A 24,748-nucleotide genomic window follows, 5' to 3' on the forward strand; every position below is an offset into this window, starting at 1 on the left:
TTACAAAATTTTTATTATCCCTCGAGCTATGTTTAACTATAAGTTTAAGCTATAAGTGCCCATTAGGCGAAACCTCCGTTACTTTCTTTGCTGCGATCTTCTATAATCTTTAAAGCTAATGGACAAACAACCCTTGTTATCTGGTCATTTGAAAAAGAAAGAAAAGAGATTATAGAATATCGGAAATAATTCGTCAACAATTACCGCTTATAATTGTATTCTGTCGGATAACGGAACTACGATTTAAAATCTGACTGTTCGAACATTGTCAGATTATCAGCAGTCTGTGTTACCTATTCACGAAAACACGGAAGTTTTAGCGACTTGTTTGTCACTGCATCGTATTACGTTGAGTGATGGGAATGGATCAGCCACTGTCATATCGTGATCAATGTTTTCGTATTGTTACGAGTACGACGTCGTTTTATCTTTATCGTCGTCGTTACTGTAGTAACAACCAAATCTTTTCTTCGTAGACAAATATTGTTCCGTTGCAGAGGTAAACGGTTAAAGAAAAGGGAAAGCTTGTAGAACACAACAAGTTTCTCGAACAATTCTACATCAGAAATTATACATCAACGACTGCATCTGCACATATTTTTGCGATTTTATATTTTTATGAAAATGATCGAAAGAGTAGGACCTAGACACGGACATTCGTTTCGCCTATTAAACGTTATATCGGTCACTGTATTTTAAATATTCAACATTTTTACGTATCTTTGCGTATCGAATATTTAGCAGATTCCACGAATCTATGAACTATTCTGGAAACGACGAAACGATCGTTCAAATTATTCCCAGCGATTTTATTTTATGGCCGGCTATGAAACAACCCCTCGGATAACGCGGCATTTAAACTTAAGGGACGATTACGAGCAACGATGCGCAACACGCGAGTTTGCCTTTCCAACGACTGACACCTCGTAAACTATTCCAATTTGCTGGTAAATCCAGCCGTTATCGTTCGTCTTGTAGGCTGTCACGGATCGAGTTCTGGTTGCCACGTGTTACGCCAAATGCGATGGTCCTTGCGAGGTTCCTCACGGTCTGGCCGTGACCTTTGTCACACTGAATCGCAACAAACCTAAGGAAATACCATAAACCGAATCTGTTTAGTTTCATTTCTATTCACAAAAGTATTTTCGGTTTACGGATGGTCCTTGTGCATTTTGCACGCTCTTACCAATTACGGAGAAAGCGGGTGCCTAGCGAAATAGCAGGCTTTTTCCATGAACAAGGATGCCCACGAGCCACATCTGCTTTTCTTTGTTTTCATAGTTTCATTTATTGACCAATGGGCATCGCGGATCGTTACCTTCACTTTTCTATCGAAAAGTGTAAACGATGAATCAGCGTTCTTAGTTCAAAAGGGCAGTTTTCCTCCTTGATAGTACGAGACGGATCTGCGACAGTTCTTGTGATCTTTTTGTAATAAAAACATAACCGTGACCAATAAAGACAGTCATTTACTGAATCTTTTGGTTATCAGTTAAAATCACGCGACAAGGCAGGTACCGTCGTTCGTCATCAACCCCCGAAGATAAAAATATATATTGTAATATCGACACTTTGGCGAAACTTCGCGACATTAAATTTACTTCGAATTTCTAGAAGTTGAACGTCGTTGAACAGCATTTTACATTTCGTACGAACGATATTTTCTTGGAATTCTACGCGTAGCTTAATCCGTATACCTGAGGGATTTATTGCAGGTTTGGGTTTTTCCGGATTACGGTTAGAGCAGGCAAGGCGATAAAACAAACGATTCGGTGTTGGATTCGTGCGAATAGCAGGCAAGGATTTAATTTCTATTACGGTCAGTTATTATACTTGTTTTAATTATTGTGTTTCATTAATTTTTTTATAATTTAGATCGTCTTACATTTAAGTAAAATTCAGGGTACCGAGGATCGTAGAAATTAATACCTGCTTTCTAACGAGAATTAATACAATTTTCGTTCAAAATCTTGCAATTCAAAACTATTAGAAGATACACATTTGAAAAATATAAATTGAAACAACGTTGAGGCGTAGAAAATTTGAGGATTCGAAAAATATATGTTAGAAATTTTCTCTTATTCTTATTATTATTTTTTTTCTCTTTATGCTTTATATACTTTATCGGCTTTATCGTTGTTCGTTCAAATGGTTGCTGGAAAATTTCAAATGCACCGTAAAATAAATCGAGCGTGAAAATTTTCATGGCCCCGTACGAATTAATTCTCGGAAGGACCAGACAACGAGAACGTCGATACTCCCTTACAAAAGAAAACAGGGACAAAAGAGTACTCTGGCAGTAGACGAAGATAATTAACGACCGATGCTAGCCGCGCCGAATGAAACGAACGCGTTTTCCATACGACAGATTACGTTTTCGATGCATCGTTTTCAACGTGAGTTTCTGTATTCACCGGCTGTTCACGTGCACGACTAACGATCAACAGAATCGAGGTATCTGTCGCGATTCAACCGTACCGTGTTACAAATTGCTACTGCATCTGCCAACTCCGTTTATCTTTATTATGATTTTATAATAGATCCTGTCTTTTCTTTTCTTTTTCAAATAGTCTTTTTCATATCTCAGTATCGATAGCACAATCTACTTGTTGATTATATGTAAAATACTTTGTTTGTTCTCGCTGTTTCATGTAAAGCACGATCAACGCTCATGTTTTATCTACTGTTTCTTTTATTTTGATATTGCTAATTAAATATCGACACGCTTTAGCGCTCGACGGAGATAATTTTGTTTAGATGGTTTTTATTATGGGATAGTGAAATAATCTCTTTTTTTTTTGTTATAGAAAAAACGATTTATACTTTGCGATTTCTTCCGTCGTTCTTTCTTTATGGAGACTCATTTTAATCTAATTATAGTATAATTACGCACTGGATTTCTACGTTTCTTTCGCAAGCGCGTGGTACAGTGACTTCATAATTTCGATGATGCACATCTTGGCGAGATAATTTCGCGAAGAAATGGGCTAACATGGATGAGATTGAAACGTAGTAACGAATTTTTATAAAGGCGATGATAATCGTATCGCGATGAACGCGTGTATCGCGGGATAATAAAATGATTTCCGCCATGTGCGTTACGTAGACACCGAAGATAAAACGTTTCTATTTTAACTGATGCGTTTGTTGCGCGTGCCAATTACTCTTGTCACAAAACTGTGAGCAGTAAATAAAGGACGAAGCTTATTTCATACTCTTCCTTTTACGAATTTTATTTCTACATTTTTTTACTTCTAATTTATTAAGGAATAAATTTTGCTTTTCGAACAGTGTCCGAGAGGATTGGAATTTAGTTAGAAATCATCAATCATTTTTGCTAATAAAATAAATATCATTAAAATTAAATAAATATAAAAATATTTAGGATCTTCCTATCGATTACAATATTCGCGATTTAATTATAAATTGCAAGCATCGTCGATAAAATCGTAAAATTACAAGAAAAGAAATTTTCAGTGAACAGGAAAACAATAATCTTCGAAACTGCTCTCGATGAAAAGAAAATTCGTCGATCTTCGGTATCTTTCTCTTCGTGAATTTTTACGAAGATAAGTTAGCATAATTTTATTTCGTTCTTCCTTGTAAAAGGAAACTCAACAATTTTTAATACCTTCAGATCGTCCTTCTATCAAGACAATAATTACAAACGTACAACATAAAATCTAAGAAGAAACGTAGGAGAATTACATATTTTTCAACTTGAGGAAGATATCCATCGCTACTATTCTTCCTTTGCTTTCTGTAATTATTGGGATTTTCTATTTACGTTGCTTGGCCATTGATAGAATAAAATAATAAAGAGACAGTACGTAAAAACACCGACTGGAATTAATAATTAATAATTAGTAAAAATTAAGGGTGCAACGTGCACTTTGCGAGTTACAGGTTCTGCCTGAGTTTGAGCCTCTTTATTGCACTTCTATTACGCATCGTAAACTACCGTTTGAAAGGACTCGGCATTGTGAAGTTTCCATGGGAAGGAAGTGTTTGACTATCGGTGAAAAATTTTGGAAGTTTACTCGCAGTCAGAGGAAAATTACCGAAGTCAAGACCGAAATTCTAACAACGCACGTTGGAAAAGTTACGTTTTATTCGTTCGTTATTGTTATTCGTACAGTTGGATGACGAAAGCTTACAGTTTGTCTGTATAGATCAATTAATTCCAGTTTTAATCTATTAATTATGCAAAAGTGTTCATGAATATTCATGCTTATGCATATTTAATCTGCTTAGTTTCTTGCTTTTAAATTCCTTGCTCTAATTTCCTAATTTACTAATTTATATATTTTTTTGATTATCCAGTATTCTGCCCTTTGTAACGTGTCAGCTATTTGATTTCTGGATTCCCCCATTTTTTTCTCCAAATTTATTTACATTCATTTTATAAACTATCAAATATATTCGAGCTACTAAGTTTTTAAAAGGACGAACTTCTTACTTTTCCAATTTTCTACAACCTCCTAATTTTTCGATTCCTCAATTTCCTATTTTAAACCTCTAATATCGCAATATTTCCACATCTTTATTGAAATAAAAAATTTCTTCCAATTCTCTCATTCCTTCACTCTCCGATCTAATTCCCCAACTTGCCAATTCGTATATTCGCAAACTTTCGAATTTACTGTAACGTTTTATCCTCACTTTGCAAACGTTTGAATTTTCCATTTTGTCCACAGCCAGGTATCGAGTCCTTTTAAAACCCATCGACAAACATCGACGCCAGCGTTTCCTGTTCGACGAACGACATGCGTCTCAGACAAAGATCATCTCGAAACGATCATCAACCTCTTATCCTCTTATCTCCACCTCCAGACGAGAAACGAGCGTAATCATCAGCATATAACATCAGACGCATTATCCATCTAGCGTTGGATAGAACGATCGACGAAATCAGAACGCGTATAACGTGACCGCGTTTATTCCGACAATCTCTTGTTAACGCGCTTCTTTTTCTCTTTAGAATCGGTTGTCGTTGCAACGTCGTAATCCATTCGGAAACTCCTTTTATTCGCGATAGTCGACACAATGGTACGCTTCTCCTATGACACATCCCACTATTGCTTTCCTCTCGGTCTTCGGCTATCGATCGGTCACGACTGTGTCATCCACGACTCGTGACCTTCTGGATACGATTTCCGATACACTTGCGCCATGCTTTGGCAATGCACTTCGATGGATCTTTGACTATGAGTCATCCGATACTGACAGTTGTCGATAATTCGCTGTATAAATATGTTTTATATGTATGTTCCACTTCTACGTTCTACATGCGTGCTCCAGTTTGGCTAGCATACTTTGCTTATGCGAAATGAACACTGTTTAATACATACTAATAGTACTATTGACGGTTGAAGGGTAGTAAGTTTGTACCGAACAAATAGAACTGAAAGATATGTTATATATGCTATATAAAATAAAATTATTTTCAGAAATTCACGGTGGTATATTTTCAAAATCTCTTTTATTTTTCTATCTCTTTGTAAATGTTTGCTATTGTCTTCTAGAGCAAGAAAGGGAATATAAGCGCGTACACTTACAGAGAAGAGGGTCCAGTCGTTCTTTGAAGCTCTTGTTCCTCTTCATCCTCTCCACGTCGCTTTCGTCCGTCTCCAATGGCGTCTCCCACTCGGAAGAGTCATAAGTTTGGTCCTTCCTGGTGTCTCCAGCCTCCTCTCTCTCGTTCCTCTTCTCGACGTTGTCGTACGAGGAGTTCCTGTCGCTGTAAAGCGACTCCGACGTGTCTGGCGGTTTCAACAGCTCTGGGTACCTGTTGGACACACGTAAAGATCGCTAATAATTATTTTAAACAATCTACAGTCGCGTCATTGATTGTTTCCACGTATTTTTATAGTATAGTAACATTCGGTAATTTTTCTGCAGTTCTTTTCTCAAAAATTGGTCGGCTTCGTTAGAAATGAATTTCTTTTAAGCAGATCCTGTTAAAAATTGCTAAAATCTTTCACGCACGATCATTCCCGCTCTTACTAAAATTTAAAGACGAAAAGACACGTATAAGTTTATCGCTAAAACTGTTAATTAATAGACTGCGAATGTCTCTGCGTTTTTGGAAAATTTAAGATTCCAAAAATCTACAGAGTCTGATGTTTAGTAGACGAAACAAATTTCTATCTAGATTCCATTTCTTTCATTGTGTTCATAAAAATATAAAATCGAATAAACATTCGCAGTCTAGTAATTAATATTCTTTCTTTAACACTCGTAACGTCATTCGAATTGGCTAGACATTCAGTTGGTTTTATTGATCGACGCAAATTGCTGGAAAGTGGACTTTTATCTTCTTATAGCAGCAGTCCCTCAGATATAAGAAAAATGTTCCCCTCGTCCGAATTTAAACAGCTTTGTTTGATATAAACATCCATTATCGGCGCTATTGATGACTGTAAATAAGAAGAAACAGTGGCAAATTGTGAATGATGTCGATTGTAAACTTACCGTTGGAGGATGATACTCTGAACGGTCAAAGTGTTCCCAACAACGTCCCTGTCGCACTCCTCGTCCGGAAACTTTCTGGCCACGTTGTCGCCCTCGTAATCTGCATCACAGTCGTAGTCCGGATCGCAGTCGTCCCCTTCGTTGCCTGAACAAATATTATCAAATGTCGTTATCGTTGCCCCTATCGACCTATCCTCTACATTCATCGTTTACAAAGAAAGAAAATCGATTTTTGTAATGAATTTCACGCACAGCTTGCGCATCTACATGCGTACTATTTGCTTCACTAATCGAACAGAATACAATTCTTATATAACAGAAGAGAACGTGCTTATTTATCGGAAGCTTGTCTAAACATTCTCGAGTAGAGATTAGATTATGCGAATCGTTAGATTCATCGCGACATGATTTGCTGATGTTATGTAAAGATCGGACAAGAGATTCGATCGTATCTTTCGTTTCAAGTTGCTTGTTGGTTCGTATATTATGATGTATTATCGATGTGTTTCATGTAACGACACGATGTCGGTTTCGTTGATTCGAAAAGAAATCGTGTATCTGTGCACTACAACTTGAACAAGGTTTCTTTGCTCGTGTCTTTCGATACGATCTTTTTCCTCGTTCACCTCAAAATTACTTAAAAGATCAAAGAAGCGATAATTTAACGATAGATCTCCAGCTAGAGAAATCGTCACTTTTCACAAAATCATAAATAACGAAATATATAACGAATAAGAAATCGTATCACACCAATGAATTCCCAGCTGGAGTCCACGGCCCAGGAAGTGTCGTTGAACACCTTGGTCCTGATCTTTGGTGGTTGTACTGGCTTGGCACGTGGAATCTTCTTCGTCTCTTTAGTGCCCAGTCTCTTGGCCAAATTATCCACGGAAGACGAGATCAGAGGCGTCTTATCTTCCGTTTCTTCCGATTCCTCCCAGTCGATCGGATGCAGCTGATTCGAATTTGCACCTACTGGCGTTTGTAGCCACCCTGGTTCGCTGTGCCGATATTTATTAGTTGCCGGGTTGTTCCTAGGTCGTCTTCTTGGTATTATGGCCGCGTTCTGCGCGATAGCGTCCGCTGGCTCCGCGTAAAACGGACTACCCTGCTTCGACTCCGGTGTCAGGGGGCTGTTGCTCTCTGATTTGGCCAGCATTAAGCCTAGTTTGTTCCTGGGAGGTGTCACCGTGCTGGGACTGTTCAAGGAGTTCGCGCTACCTGCTTGGTAAACGATAATTTTGAATTAGTGGCAATGGATATGCGAAGGTCGTTGAACAATTTGCTTATTATTTATTGATATATCCAATTTCGAAACTGTAGATTTTTACGCGCTTTTACATTCTTAAATTCGATGAATTCAAATAGAAATTTGTTTCACCTACCAATTATTATAATGTACAAATATTATATAATACTATGATATATAAATTCTTCCAAATAAACCCGATTCTGCGTTAAATACTCACAGACTCGAGACAACAGATCAGGTCTCCTTCCCATTCCTGTTTCCTCCGGCGATCCATTGCTCTGCTCCACAGGCTTCGCCTCCTGAGCAGGCTTAAAGCTGCTAAACTCGGGACTGGTCATCTCCTTGTAACTCAATTTCTCATTTCCAATCGACTTATCGTTTCTCACGATCATCCTGTCGTTCCTCACTATCAACTGCTCGCTCGTTGGCAGTCGTTCGTTGAAATTTCTCTCGGAATTTGGATTTGCGACTCTGTCTGGGACCATCAGTCGATCGTTCGAGTTCCTCAGTCGGTCCTGAGGATTCGCTGGCCCATCATTCCTGGCCAGTTTGTCGTTGGGAGACCAGGTGGAATGGTTCGACTGATCGGTAGTATTCCAAATATCTTCGTAATCCGAAATCTTGTCTCCAGGCGAACTTCGATAGTACGACTCCAAAATGTCAGATTCCTGGTAGTGTTGCGAGTTCTTTCGAGCTTCTCGGTCTCGTCTTCGTTTCGATTTGCTCGTACTGGATGGCGTAGTTGGTGAAAGAACGTTGGGCGTCTTGGCGCCTGTGTTTGGGACTAGTTTTGACATTGGGGAGAGTATCGGCGTCGTCGGAGACAAGGGTGACTTCACGGAGAAATTTGAGGTCAGAGACTTGTTCGATGTGGCGCTCTGTGGGCTCAATAGAGAAGTGTTGGGGTCCGATGGGGTGTTCTGAAAGAGAAAGACAAAGAGTCAGTGATTTAATTTTGTTATTGTTCGATTGGAAATCAGTAGATTTTGAACAAAGTATAGAGAATTGACAGAGGAGCAGTATTTCTAGAATTTTGTGAATTGACAACGGATAAAGAATACAGAGTTAATAGAGAAATTGGTTGCACCGTAGGCAAAGAAAATAAAACACATATTTAACACTTAGCCAACAGAACGGGGAGATCTCCCCTCTGTGAAGCACATCGCTGCGTGACCGAACCCGGGAGATCTCTCTGTTTGACTTTAACAACGCGTTTTCTTTTTTTTTTTGTTGTTGTTATTATCAGTTATTGTTTACCTGGAGTTGTCCCCAATTAATTGCGATACTTTTTCTGCTTTTATAGAGTACAGTATATAATAAAATACACCAATTCAGTGGTGTTAAAATTAATTAAAAAGTTACGCTATCAGTTATGACTAAATAAAGTTATAATCGAACGATACCACACTGTAAAAATATATTAGAATGCATTATGAATGTTTAATTTCAACGTTCAAGTCGTGTTATTTATCTTTATTCATCTTTAATGTTTTTAATTTTACCTATATTTTTTATACTCTTAATATGTACTTTTAATTTGATATTTCGTATAAATAGTATGTGAAATCGTTAAACAAAATCATTACCGCAAAATATAATTGACCAGTTAAATAATTTTTAGACTTCTTTTGTTTTTCAACTAGCGAATATTAGTCCACGTTGCTTGAAAAAATTCACGGTGGACAGCGTATAGATTGGCTTGTTCAGTGCGGTGAGAAGCTAAGTTGGCTAAGTGTTAAACATTCTATAACACAAAAGACGAGTAACAATTTCCTAATTTAATCACAGATATTAAATTATCTCGTCTTCTAAGCCGCAATCTCATCGGATCCATCATCGTTGTCAACCCTAATACCAAACTTCCAATCTCTAATCTTCCAAACTATTCTCAAATAATTACCTGAGAGCTACCGATATCATTCGAGTGATTGACATTGAACGTCACGGTGGTTGTAACGCTGAAATTATTCTGATTCGGGCCAATCGCGGGTTTGGCCCATCTCGGAGGCGGCGGAGGTGGCGTTTTCACGTTCTGTCCCAGAGAATGATTCTCCGCTATGATGTTTCTTATCTCAGGTAGTACAGGGGACGTGGTGCATGACAGATTATTGAACGTCGACACGTTTTGATGGAAATTCATCATGGAAGTGCTGACAGAGGAGAATCTGGTCCTGGACAGTTCGACCATCGTCGATTTCGAAGTCTCTGCCATGGTTTTCGACTCGAAGCTGACTTTGGTGTCCTGGACAGGACTCAGCACGTTACTCTCCACGTTGTGAACCACGGGTGAAGGGCAACGAACGCTCTGCACCAGATTAGGGGAGATCAATTTCTGAGATAGTTTGTCGCCTGGTGAGATTTTTTCTTTCTTCAGGTCCAGAGGCTCGTTGAAGGTTGTCAAATTCAAGGTGTTTGGTGGCGTTGGACGAGGCTGTCGAGGCAACGACGACGCGAATGTGGTTGTCGTCAAGGCGCCTGTAGGCGACGAGCTTCCTGCATACGAAAATAAGGCGATGCGGGATTATTTTTGGTGCGTGGATAGTTTTTATTTTTGTTCTCTGGAGATTCTGGTCCCCGAAGGTTCATTGAGTAAGAGGCAGAAGGAAAGTTATGGCTGGATGAGGATCGTAGGTGGGTAGGTTTCTTGGTTTGGCGTTCAATTTGGTAAAATTGTGAAATTTGTCTTTATTGTTGTGTGTTAATATTGTCATTGTTTTCGTATATTAGTATGCTGATATAAACGAAAGGTTGTTACTAAAGCAAACTTCTAATTTGGTAATTCGATTGTATAATCAGTCACTCACGGGTATCATGCGACGAGATTGGCGCCAAATTCAACACGATACTCTCCGTCGTCGGCGTATGAATATTGTTATTGTTGTTATTCAAATTATTGTTACCTGAAATAAACAATACCAAATACTCATTCCGGTGTAAGAAAAACACACTCGATAAAAGAAAGCTATTAATTCTTATTTCTCTTAGCAGAACGAAAAACTACATACAATTATAATTTCTTCCCATAAGCAAATTAAAAGATCCAGTTAAGTTCAGACATAAAAATGAAGTAAAAAAGAAGCCAATGAAACGTTTTACTCCGACTTACCACCCCGGAAACTGCTTAAGCTAGACGTGTTGCTGCTGCTGCTTTCCGGTGGTTTCGGATTCGCCATCGGGTATCTCCAGAATTCCTGACCCAGAAGCGCCAGGGAGGAGAGTTGCTGCCTATTCTTGGCCTCGCGCATCGCCCTTGGCAGTGTCAATTGGACCGGCAATTCGTCACTGTTCCGACCAAGGGAAACAGATAAATCAGAGCGAATTAGCGGTCGAGAGGCTCGTCCGTAGCTAATCGAGACGGTAATATAAATGATTCGTTAATCGCACAACACGGTGGAGTCGAGGAAAAGATTCTGATATAACGGGAGGTACTTGGAAGTACGCATCAATTAACCCTAATAATTGCCAATCCCTTTCGTTCTTTTTTATTGCATGATTTAGTAGATTGAAGTTGATTTTGACTGAATGATTTTAATTGAAATATATTTTTGAAATACCAAATAAATAGGTATACTGGTATATTAGAAAAAGATACATATGTGTGTGTGTGTGTAGATGTTCGTACGTATCGTTAAACAAATACAGATAAAGATAATATGTAATAAAAATATTCACGAGACATTCACGTGGATTCTTACATTCTTGGAATGGACGATTGTCGGAGAAAGTTAACTTCGACAATTGCTACGTTTGAAAATCGACCAATCTGAATTTGCAAATCTAGAAATCTGAAAGCGGTATATCACAGGATCAAACACGTATCTACCGATTGAACCATTAAATGCACTGAATCCATCACATGTGCAGGGATACATATAATTTCACGACTATGCTCGCTTTCAAGCATCGAATGGCTACCATAAGCGACCATAATCCAGCAATTAACCAGTCCGTCCGACCTAGTAAACGCAAATTGAACAATCAACGATCTAATGACAGTTATTATACGCGCGGTTCGTTTACAAAACGTCGCTGCCACCCTCTAATCATCGCACCAGACTTGAAACGAAACAAGAAGCGGGGAAAAAATGTAGAAGCGAGCAAAAATGGGCAACACGGTACGATTACCGTGTTATCGGATCGGATCGGCGGAACGATAGGAGGTAAACGGCTGGAACGCTCATGAATCATTAATCGGGATCGTTAAGAGGAAAAACGGCGCGTCGATTATCACGAAAACCGGGGCTTACGACGCTAACAGTGCGAACCTGGCTTTCCAGAGCTCCCATTAGCCGCCTAAATTATCTCTGAACACGATCCGGCTTCGACTTTCACCTCGCGTATCGAGTCTGCCTGCACTCGCATACTCGAGGAATTCGATAAATTATGCAACGCTACCGATCGCCACCGACTACATTTGCTGGCTAATCATCGATATGATCTTTCTTTTGGATTCTGTTTCGGTGGAACGTGGACTCGGTCTTGTGATCCTATTTTGGTCGCGATCGTTTGTGGATGATCTTTACGTGCGCACATCCTGCGCAGAATCATCAGGAGATCCGATCGAAGAGGCGATTAAACGACCAGAAAGAAACTTATTTATTAGGGAGAACCGAAGCAAATCCGAAAAATAAAAGATTGTCAGGAAGATACTAAAACCTCTGGGATACTATCATTTCGTTTGAAACTTTGTGATGTAAAGAATGTATATGTTGGAGATGAAGGAACATCAGGGTTCTCCTTTTGGAATTTTTGGGAAAATCCCCAATACTTTAGACATTTATTATAGTTGTACTTAAATAATAAAACTTAGAAGTACATACATGACAATAGGCTTGGTCTCGAAGCGACATATCTGGTCGCTAAACGGTGACGGGATGGACGTTTTTACCTAACAGATGTATGGAGTAATTGCATAGCTCTCCTTCGAAATATAGTTGACCCGAGGGGTACAGAGAAAAGTACATGAGGAGTTCCACTTGTGCCGTGGACAAGTAAGTTGAGTTCCACTTGTATTATGGACAAATAAGTTGAATTCTACTTGTACTTTGGAAGAAAACGCATTTGCAATCCCGTTGATCGTGTATTTGTTGAACCTAACATTATTGTCATTAACATCTTGAGTATCTAATCGCCACGGCTAATTGTCAAATTCTGTAATAATCATATTTGTACCGTTAACCACCATCTATATTGTATAACAACAATGACTAATCCATATATATATATGTCCTAATATTATTTGTATGTTAGAAGAACCTGATGAATTACGAATAATACAACCAAACGTTTTTTCATCAATGTTGTTGCTTTTCCATGAGTTGAAGGTAAGGGTGACGCGATCAAGGTATAGCGGGGACGAACGTACAATTCTAATCTAATTTTTCATTCATTTATGTACGGCGCTGTATAGTTTCACCGTGAAGAGAACGAAGTTTCTGAGAAAAGTTAAACTATCGGTAATTAGATGAACGAGAGGAAATAAAGTAGGCGAAGAGAACGTTAAATCGAACTTCCTTGCTTTCCATTATCTGCTGGAACATGCACGTTAGAAATTTCACTTTTACTCCGTTTAGCAGCTACTATCGTATCTAACGTTCCGTAATTTGTCTTTTATGATATTTTCTCACACATATTCTGTTTGTTGTTTCACGCACTTTGTCACACAGTGTTCTTCGGCCTTTACTTACTTTATCATCGATCTGTTACTTCAATTACATTCTATATACCTTACAACGTAAAAGACTGAATGAACTAAAATTTGCTAGAATCCTTCAACGAGTAAAGTACGAGCCAATTCAATTGACTGTCGTGATACTCTTGACCAACAACGTATATATAATATTCCTATCATTTATCTATACTCAATTTGTTATTTTACTTACATCCTATATACCTTACAACGTAAAAGACTGAATAAATTAAAATTTGCTAGAATTCTTCAACGAGTAAAGTACGAGCCAATTCAATTGACTGTCGTGATACTCTTGACCAACAGCGTATATATAATATTCCTATCATTTATCTATACTCAATTTGTTACTTCACTTACACCCTATATACCTTACAACGTGAAAGACTGAATAAACTAAAATTTGCTAGAATCCTTCAAGGAGTAAAGTACAAGCCAATTCAATTGAATATCGTGATACTCTTGACCAACCTTTTACATATAATATTCCTATCATTTATCTATACTTAATTTATTACATTTACTTACACTCTATATACCTTACAATGTAAAAGATTGAATAAACTAAAATTTGCTAGAATCCTTCAAGGAGTAAAGTACAAGCCAATTCAATTGAATATCGTGATACTCTTGACCAACAGCGTATATATAATATTCCTATCATTTATCTATACTCAATTTGTTATTTTACTTACACCCTATATACCTTACAATGTAAAAGACTGAATAAACTAAAATTTGCTAGAATCCTTCAACGAGTGAAGTACGAGCTAATTCAACTGAATGTCGTGATACTTTTGACCAACAGCGTACATATAACATTCCTATCATTTATCTATATTTAATTTGTTATTTTACTTACACCCTATATACCTTACAACGTAAAAGACTGAATGAATTAAAATTTGCTAGAATCCTTCAACGAGTAAAGTACAAGCTAATTCAACTGACTGTCGTGATACTCTTGACCAACAGCGTATATATAATATTCCTATCATTTATCTATATTTAATTTGTTATTTTACTTACACCCTATATACCTTACAACGTAAAAGACTGAATAAACTAAAATTTGCTAGAATCCTTCAACGAGTAAAGTACGAGCTAATTCAACTGACTGTCGTGATACTCTTGATCAACAGCGTACATATAATATTCCTATCATTTATATCATTAATGTTATTTTTCAATGACGATGAAACAACTATAAAAACATGCTGCCTCGAAAGAGGAAAAGTCTTTGCGGAGATGGAAAGATTCGATTACGTAGAATTTTCATAGGAGATGAGAAGGAGCTCGTGGTAAATAAATGGCAAGGAAAGGAAGTTATGATAGCGCAGGTAGTAGAGTAGTAGATGGTATCCGGTCGAGTGGAAGGCGAACACGAAGAGAGGCCACTTACCAACACTGAGAATAGTGGGCGATCAGCGAGGGGATGTTGTCGAACCTGTTCTCGCTGGTCTCCAAGCTCAGCTTCCCCTTGTTGGCTTGGATCAGGTAGTGCTCGATGTACGGTCCCTTTCCTGGTGGCAGTCGCACGGACAGGGCCATCGTGTCGCTCTGACTTGACTGGCGCACCACGAAGTTCTGAAAACATCAAGAGAAGATCAGAATTATACAAATTATTCAACGATTTAGGTGAAATTGCAGGATTTGGGTGATTTATTTTTAATTATAAGAACGTCGAGTATTTGTTATTTATTCGAAGAGGTTTTTTAGTGGCCAAAAGGTACTGTATTTTTTGCGATTGGTATATTACAATTTATTTATTTTTATTTTTAAAAATATATTTCTTGCGCTATTTTTCAAATATTATTTATTCTTTTGTCGACAAATTGATATAGCGGAAGGAAGTAGCAAACGTAAGGATGAAAAGTAAGAAATTGTGAAAATAACGGTACGCAGAATAGACTGATTGTATCTTAGGAAACTGATTTTCTCGCAAATAATCCGCTTACATTCTATTTCCAAAGAGACGTATATTTTATCACGGGAAACCTTGAACTTTAACGAACACGGTTTCCTCAAACTCAAACATGCTTAGTAACAAAAGTAACAGAAAAATAAATCGTTGGAAGTTGTTGAATCTTCGGTAATATAAATTCTTTGAGTTGTAAAGTCTGTCATAGAAGAAAACCTACAAAGATAATCTAATAATCAGGTACTTGCTCTTAAAGCGCGTACTGGATGCACATTTCCTTATCGTATTATCATCTCGAATTAATGCCATTCCTACGCTATTTACAATCATCGCGAACGAAGAGTTATTTATAATTAACTCACGAGTCAAAAATACGATAAGTACATCCTCGTTGGTTTTTTGACTTTAAGGATTAAAAGAAAATTACGATCCTGCGCGAAAATAACGATACTCTCCTTGTCGCCCCATTTCCTCTCTTTCTATCATACTTAAACCTTTCTTTCCGCGGAAATACAGTTGAGACAAAAAGGAAGCAGACAAAAGGCGAGAGACACTTATTATTATCTAGCGGTTTCCTCGTTCCTATTACGCTCCATAAATTTCCTGCAAGCAGCCAAATCCTCGTGTCTCGAGGAAAGAATAACTGCTTTTGCTTGAGAGAAAAAGGAAACCGAGGCGAGACACCGCGTAGTACCGCGATAGACAAAACACCTTGCATAATTCCGCGACATTTCCAGCCGGAAATCTACGTCCGCGTCGATAGAGCGTCGACTTCTCGCGACTGACGTTTGGAAGAGCAAGAGAGGACAAAGCGGATAAGAAAGGCAGGAAGAGCTTCTTTATGCTCGACCCGTTTCCATCTCTGCTCATTTTCTTTCCTTTTTCGGTCGAACAAAAAACTCCCTCACAGAGGCGCAGTTTGTTTTAATCTTAGAATCCGTGTTTTTCCCTTCCTTTCCGTTTCTTTTCTTCTCCTTTCTTTCTCTTCCCTTTTCTTCCCCGTTTTCGAGGGAAATGGAATCTGGGTGAAGCTGCAGGTTTGATTTCTTGGTTCGGATATTTTTAATTCCGATGCGGTTCCCGAATTCCCTGTATCTCGAGCCCTTCCTAGTTTCAGTCGAAGGAAAGATTCTTAACGTTCTAAAGAAGATGCGTTGCCACGAATAAAATTGAAACGTGATTGAAGAAATCTTTCCTACGATGGGAAACGTATTTTCAAAAATATTTTATAACTCGTTCGCAAAATTCCAATTGTTCCTTTCGCAGATTAAATCGATTCAGAGCTAAAATCTAGTTACCGGTTGTCAAATTAATTTCCAAGGAATTTTCAATCTCCATATCGTTACGATCTTTCCCTCGTCTATCCTAAAATAAAATTAGCCTCGGAAATCTCCCCCCCCTCCAAAAAAAGAAAAATACTTTCAAATATCCATTCTTTGCTTTTTTCTGAAACTTTAGCGCTCATTCCATTCTCAATCATATACTCGACAGTTGTATCTATCCACGAATCACCGCCAGTCGCGATAATTTCAACTCGGATCCCTCTCCACTCTCCGTTGTTGTGCCGTTTCGTGCAATCACGATCCGCGTTTCAACACGTCGGGGGTGGCGGTGTCTCGTCTATGGAGAAGTAATTGCGAGCCGTATTGTTTTTCGGTCCTGTGCCATTCGTCCGCGGCCGCGGGGGTAGCCGGGGGACGATTAACAAAGCTAGAAAACAATGAGTCAGTGGGAAAACAATGCCGCCACAATAGCACGGCTCGTTCGCTGCCGTTCCACCCCCGCTGATTACAAGTTCCGCGCCAAGCCCCCGCACTTTTCCATTATTCGACGAAAAGCAGAGCTGGAAAAAATACCGCTAGCTACTGGAGAAATCACTGGAAAGTGACCGAGCACGGGACTTGTCATTTTCAATATGAAACATCCATCGGGGTGGTTGTCGTGGATGTCGTCGAAGGATTGACGATTCTACGATTTTTCATCGTTCTTCGACGATCAAAGCAAGGGTTCACATGAAACAAACAAGGGTTGTTATCTTTGTTTATCGCCTTCGTGTGTTTCTTGGAGCAGGTCTATGAACCATTGTTCATTTTAGTTTTTTCCTTTATTTTGGTGTACAGGTATATGTGTACTTAAGATCAAAATATTGATATTTTTCGTAAATATCTAATTATTGTAGATAGTCATATCGGTCGTCGATTTAAATAATTACAATTCATTTGTGAGGTAGTTCTGTATATAAAATTGAGATATAGATATACTTGGATAGATAGCGAATTGATATTTAGCTGTGAGCAATAAACTAGGATAGTAAGAGAATGTATCAAGCGTGTAACATACACAAAAAGTTTGTAACAGCCATAAGTCTCGATCGAATAAACGAATAAAACGGCATACGATACAACGATAGTTGATTTTCTACTTGAAGCAAATGAAAAATAAAATGCCGAACCGCGTATTGCTTCCATTACTTTTCGATCTATATGACGAAGAAAAAACGTCGCTTGTATTGGATCTCAGTTTAAAGAAACAGCCACTAAGAGGGAATATCTGGCGAAGAAATGAATTTGATACGTAAGCCATTTAATAATATCGAACAATATCAAGGAAAAGAAAAATGTCGACTCAGAAAGAAATTGCCATCTTCTCGTCTCAAGTTTCGCCATACTCAAAGCGAAGTAAATTAATTAGATTCAACGGTTCGTGGAACTTTCTCCGACGGAGAGTACACCGGGGACCAATCGATCCTGTGTTAAAAGAGACGCTCGACCTGGTCTCGATTCGCCGTTTTCCTCATTGCGATTCTTATCACCGTTCGAGTCGTTACTCCATCTTGACCCGATCCTCAATTTTTTCACGAGTCTTTATCTATTCTTGATCTCGTTCCGTTGAGCATAAAGCCAGCGATATGAAAGGCTTGACCCTGCTTCCATACAGGCTTTATCACGGGGAAACCTCGATTCCATCTTGATACAATTCCAAGAGGATCTTGACCTCGCTGCTTTCGCCTCTTCGGCTCCTTCCTCTAGTCTAGCCTGGTCTCCAGCTCCAGCTCCAGCTCCTTCTCGAGCGATCTTTCGTTCGTCTTGACACGGTCTCCAAAAGTAATTCAAAAGTTATTACTTTTGGTAGATACAGTTAAGCAATCTCTGTCCAACCTCTGAGAGGAGATCTTAACGATCTCGTTAAAAAAGTGAAAGACGCGAGGGGGAAGATTATCGTTTAAATTATAAACGAAGTAGTTCGGACAACTTTTTGTACAGCGATAGACTGTTTATATAGCGATTCATCCTTAACGCTCCGACTTTTAATTGTGAATATCAATCGGCAACTCCAACTTATCCTCATCATACTTGGACTTTACAGACTTGGACTTAATAGACATTCAAAACAATCTTTATTCATCTCAGAATAAATAATAATATAATTTTGATTAAAATATTTATATTAATAGTTTACCGACCGTTAGCTCAGGCGCAGATTCTCCCTGGCGCCGGCTCTGTTTCCGTTTAGACTCGTCGCGAACGGTGTTTTTCAAATTGATATAGAACTGTGGGAACTTACAAAGCAACGCAACTGAGCAAGATACCTTAGTATTAAATAACAAATTATCGCTCAAATAATGAGAAAGATTGCCGAGAATAAAAAGCCGATCGATAGGCTATCGGTCGGTAAGTGTCGATAACAAAAACCGATTAATAGGCTATCGATCGATAAGCGTCGATAACAAAAGCCGATTAATAGGCTACCGGTCGGTAAGTGTCGATAACAAAAGCCGATTAATAGGCTATCGGTCGGTAAACGTCGGGGACAAAAACCGATTAATCGGCTATCGGTCGGTAAAGTGTTAATTATAATTGAGCAATGCGTGGAATTTTTTGAGCGTCGCACATCTGTGGTGCCTGAGAGGCACACTTGATGCGTTAAGGGTTAACTGTTAACCATTTCAATGAAAAGAATTCTAATAAATACCAATACTTGCATAAACATGGAAAAGATCTTCGACTAACAACGCGTTCTTCGCTTTGATGAACCAGTTATCTTCATAACACTTTTAGTCGTCTTGTGATATGCAAGAAATTCTAAATTAAACGCATCGATGCTTCCGATATTTATTAATTATTAACTGTTATCTTAATAGAGAAGATAATTTTCCAAGAAAAGTCTAATACTTGCGGAGTATCTAGGCGTATTCGAAATCAGCGTTGCGACGTCGAACACCAGGCATTGACACGATTTTCCATTTGGGACCCAGTCGCCTCGACTTCTATTCTTCCTCGCGTGTCAGATAAGACTCATGCACGGCTCGTCGCGATTGTTCCTGCGGCGGGCAAGAGAGATAGCCGCCATGGAAACAATGCTCCTCGCCGAGAAGTGGAAAGCGGGTACGGATTGCGTAGATGGAGAAGTTTGATCGGTTCTTATCTAACACAACCGGAAGAACGGGAGTCCAGCTGGCTGGCGCGTCCGATGGAAAACTGTGTCGACGTTATATGCGCATTAAAGACGTTGTTTTAGTATTATCTAACTTTATCGCGATTCCGGTATATGGAATATCTAATTAAAAAGTAGTCGGACTGCGAGCACAGGGCAGATGATAAAAATGTGAAAAATATCGTACGTTTAGGTATGCGTTATCGGTTGTTCTAGTATTAGTGTCAGTCTCTCGACGAAAAGGTATCACGACAAAATTCTACGCTCTATTAATTCTTTGGCAGCGTAACAAAATTACGAAGACTTCAGAATGAACGGCCTAGGTGATCATTAATTCTTTATCCTTGACGCTTCTTGCGTTTCTGGTATCGAATATAAAAAAGCAAAATACATACTATCAACGTACTTGTAAGCACCGATGTGCTTAACGATATTTAAATCGCCAAATTTGTAGAGTACTATATTTTATAGTTTGCTCGGGTTTAGGGCTAAAATCCGCTACTTGAATAAACGTCAGAATTAGTCGAAGAGGTCGCGCCAAACACAGCCATCGTGTTCCTCTTCGTCTATTCGATCTAGCTCGGATAATGCATGGTACTCGAAAAGATCAGCTACTTTGTCACGCGACAAATGCTCGTGCCACGTGCGTTTTCAGCGCGAACAAACGTTGAAATCTGGCAAAAAGCAGGCAACACTGGAGGAAAATCCCTGGTGAGAGGAACCACGCTAACAACGCCACTTGTTATGCGTATTTTCTGGCAGACCACGGGCTGGAACGTTGCCAGCAGCTTAGGCGGTCGTATTTCGTCGAGGCAACGTCTGCCGTTTGCATTTACCGCATATTAAGCCGAACCGGCTGCAACGGTGCTGCTTGCCAAACGGTCGATGCATTCGCAGACACTTTGGCCACGGCTGATCTGGCGACCATCTACGCCAGCATCCTTATTACGCCGCACAAGGGTTGTTAATTACATCCCCGTGTGTTTTGTTGGGTAGACAGTTCGAATGGAATTGGGAAATTGGTGTTCGAGCGAGGTGGAAAGAATTTAATTAGGTGGTTTATAAAGGAGAGGTAGTTTAACGGTTGCAGAATTGAAAAGGAGTGAGAAACGAGTTCCATGTTCGAGAATTTGAATGGAATAAGATATTTTCTCGTGTGTCGGTATTTTAGAAAATAGAAGAATCGAATGTGCAAAGGTTGATGCCCGTGAAATTTAAATAAAAAGTGGTGGGAGAAACGGAAGAAACAAGTGACTGGCGTCTTGCGACTTTGAAAGATGAGAAATCTCGACGCTTGAAAATTTAGATATACGCGATTCTCTTAGACAAGCAAAAACGTTACCTCTTTTTGCTGCTTTAACAAGCTCGCTTATCATAGGAAAATCTACGATTTTGAGAAATCGAAAAATTGCAAAAATCTGGCGTCTCGCATTTAACAAACGCAAGTAATAAACAACTTTCAAAAATATTGAAATCTCTACGTAAATCGTTGTTCGGTGAAATTATTCGTAAGAGAGCGTTACGCACGTCCGAGAGCGAGAAAAGAGAACGAGTATATATATTTTAAATTCCCCTAACCTTCCTCTGCCGTCGCTGTTTCCATTATCAAATAGCATTCAAAGGAAAAAATCCCGCTTTTATTAAACGTTATAGATCATCAAGGAACAACGTTAAAGCGAGGAGGTATTCTGGCATAAATTCTGCCCGTAAATAAAACGAACAGATCCTCGGCCGCCATTCATTCCCATGGTCGAACAATGCGAGACGACGAAAAATATTGGCGGAATCAGTGACCGATCAAAGCGTCGGGAAAGTCTGCAGACCCGAGGCAGTAGTTTTTCCAGTAAACAAAAAAACGCCGGTCGAACAATCGCTCGCGAGATATTTCATACTCTTTGTTTCGTCCGGAGCTGATTTAATGGCGGCACTTTCCCTTCGTGGCTACTTGAACAGCTTCTTTACTCGCTGTTCGTTGTACGCGATGCGCCCTTCTTCTCCGTTGTCTCTTGTTACGTAAATGCATCATCGACAACGCGAGTTATAAATTTTCCGTAAACTTGTTCATTGTAGTATGACGAAGATAGATCGGCGATTAAACTTGAAAATATTGGGTGGGCGATTTTTGAAAGAAAAGAGATTGCGAAAAAGGGAAGCACCAAGACCGGTTTCGCGTATCGCGAGCTACGTATCGCTCGTCTCGTCTAGTTCCTGCGTGGATCACCTGTGTCGATCGCTCTTTGATCTGGCAAAATTATCGCCGGCGGCCGAAGTTGTTGGGAAACCAGCAGACGACGAAATCAGTATCGCGATGCCGTATCTTTTGAAAATCGGCGTGTGTCGTGCGAAAGGATTCATTGGTATACACGTGTATTGTATATTGGGTGTCTATCATGCGCGTACCGCGATACACGTACCGCCGCGTGAAACCAGTTTAGCCTTCTATAGATCTGGCTGATTTTAACGCTGCTGTATTTCTCGGGTCTATGCAATTTGGAACGTACGTTACATTTCGACAGACGTTATTAGAATATACTAGTTATCAAATAGCAAAAAGAAAATCATACGAGTTAGTATAGAATATTATAGTTATAAAATATTTTATCACTCGGTGTAATTTTCGTAGTCTTCATTTTTGTGTATTCCACGCTTTTTTACTGAACGAATAACAGAAAAAGAGAAGATACCCGAGGAGATACAAAGCGAAGAAGAAGCGAGGAGAACAGCAGAGTTAAAGTTATTTGAATTTTTTAAATCTCCATGACACGTCCTAGCAAAACATTCACGACCGATTAAAAATACTCGTAGCAAGGAAGATCGATAGGAAAAGCGGAGTACGATAATACGATAGTTTTCATCGAAGAAACAGCTTTCCAACGGGGCGATAAATGAAATTCTCTCGCATCGGAAACTCTAAGAGGTTGGTGCAGCAGCACTCGAGAGCTTTCCACGACGCTACGCTTTTAACCCCCTGCTGGGAACGCCCGTGTACCTTCCGTGGAAAACTTCCTGGTTGGTCAACAAGAGAGAAATACAAAACGAGAGATAAAGACAAGGCAGACTTTGCCCAGCTTGCAATTTTCTTACGGCTAATCGATTCGCTTAAGTGCACTCACCCCTTCCTCTTTGCCTTGCAACAAGTGGAAAGCGCCGGCTCTTTGGATGCCAGGAAGGAACCAAATCGGATGCGAGCGTATAAGCCTCTCGATCAGAGTGATGTCGCACGCGACCTCGCTGCCAGAATCTTCCGTCGAGCTCGAAGATCCACCCGAGGTGGCCGACCCTTCCGAGGAAAGCGACTCCTCGCTCTGAAACATAAAGTTAATCGGTTAACATTTCCGTCAACACCTACGTGTTCCAACAGAGAGAGAGAGAGCGAACTTTTTCAGACAGCGCACCATCAATATCATTTAACGATACATCAAGTTGGGTTGTCATTTTTATCGTTCTACGAATTTTGGAAGACCAATAAGAGCACAAATACCCCAACTCGTTCCTCTTTGTTAAATAAAATGACATACGAGTTTCCTCCTACAGCTGTTGTAGCTTTAACATTAAGTTGAAACATTCTTCTTTATTCCGTGTAGTTGAATAGTTAAATGGTGACGATAAAGGCTCGTTATATTATACGTACGTCTGTTACGCATAAACCGATGTGTTACATTTTGAGCACGTCTCGATCGATATGTGAGTAGAGGACCCCAAATCATGTTGTTATTTTGCCTCGGAGTATCAAGATCGTTAGGATACATGTAATGTAAGAATAAATAAACTCCAGGTAAAACAATGTCGCCGCTACGTGCAACTGTCTAATGAAAACAAATTTGAATTCTCCGACTCTCCCCCGACCAGTATAAAAAACGCAACCGAAAAAAGTTCAGTATCGACGAGCTATCTAGGAGTTATCAAGAGTTATCTACCGAGTTATCGACGAGTATTTATCGAGTATTAATTAGCAATTTTACTTTGCGATTTATACACTGTACGAGTGACTCAGCGAATATAGTCTGTATATTTATTTATTATTTTAAATATATTCGACGGTTTCGATAACAAGCAATAACATATAATACATCTTACGAACAAACATTCTCTATACAAGTCCTCTACAGACATTTATATGTCGGAGATGAAAGGACATCGAGGCCTTTTGTTTGGAATGTTTGGGAAGGTCCCCGATACTTTAGTCCAGACTTTTTATTATAGCCGTACTTAAATAATAAAACTGAGAAATACTTGTTTATGATTTAATTCAGTTACGTTTGCCCGAGATTTATAACGGCGGGCTTGGGCTCGAAGTGACATAACGGGTCGCTGAACGGTCACGAAAGGGACGTGAACCTAACAGAAGTATGGAGTAATTAAATAGCTCTCCTTAAAAACGAAGATTAACCCGAGGGGTACAGAGAAATACGGAGAGGAGTATATAAGGGCAGTTTCACTCAGGTTTAGCCCGACAAGTTCTACCTGTACAGTGAACAAGTACGTTGAATGACACCAGAATCTTGTATCAAATCGTAATCGTCATCCCGTTGACCGTGTATTCGTTATCGAACCTAAATTCATTGTCATCGACATCTCGATTATCCAATCGTCGCTATTACTTGTTAAACTCTGTAATAATCACGTTTGTATCAATAAATATCATCTATAGTGTACAACAATGATGACCAATTCACACGAAGATTCGTTATACGCCCCGAAGTTCAACGATAACCCGACATATATGTAAGATCGTAAATCTCGGGATAATTCAGGCGATCGATTCTGAAGTCTGAAAATCGAGATTTATTGTGAAAGTATTTAAATAAAGTACGGAAATAAACAACAACTGATATCAATCTATAACAATAAATAACAATGAATTACATAAACGAGAAATAACAAGTTCTGTACAATGTTTACCTGAAAATCGAGAATCGATTTTCAACGTCCTGAGCTACCGATCTTTCTTCGTCGATCTTCAATATTTTAAATACTT

General features: G+C 39.2%; 1 protein-coding gene across 15 annotated transcripts in view; it reads right to left on the reverse strand.

Annotated features, from left to right (window-relative positions):
• The window catches only part of Spri (Src homology 2 domain-containing protein sprint), a 209,619-nt gene that overhangs the window by 7,282 nt on the left and 177,589 nt on the right, over nt 1-24,748 (reverse strand). For 13 of the 15 annotated variants that reach the window (XM_072002995.1, XM_072002994.1, XM_072002996.1 and 10 more), the window contains 9 exons: nt 22,884-23,075; nt 14,818-15,002; nt 10,833-11,008; nt 10,531-10,626; nt 9,627-10,219; nt 7,944-8,646; nt 7,225-7,698; nt 6,475-6,619; nt 5,559-5,788 (listed from right to left, as the gene is read on the reverse strand). In XM_072002995.1, coding sequence (XP_071859096.1) covers nt 5,559-5,788; nt 6,475-6,619; nt 7,225-7,698; nt 7,944-8,646; nt 9,627-10,219; nt 10,531-10,626; nt 10,833-11,008; nt 14,818-15,002; nt 22,884-23,075 — 2,794 coding nt within the window. The remainder of the gene's footprint in view (nt 1-5,558; nt 5,789-6,474; nt 6,620-7,224; nt 7,699-7,943; nt 8,647-9,626; nt 10,220-10,530; nt 10,627-10,832; nt 11,009-14,817; nt 15,003-22,883; nt 23,076-24,748) is intronic. The other 2 variants (XM_072002991.1, XM_072003000.1) reach the window with 1 other exon arrangement.

This window comes from Bombus fervidus, chromosome 5, assembly GCF_041682495.2.
Source record: "Bombus fervidus isolate BK054 chromosome 5, iyBomFerv1, whole genome shotgun sequence".
In the NCBI taxonomy this organism is placed as follows: Eukaryota; Metazoa; Arthropoda; class Insecta; order Hymenoptera; family Apidae; genus Bombus; species Bombus fervidus.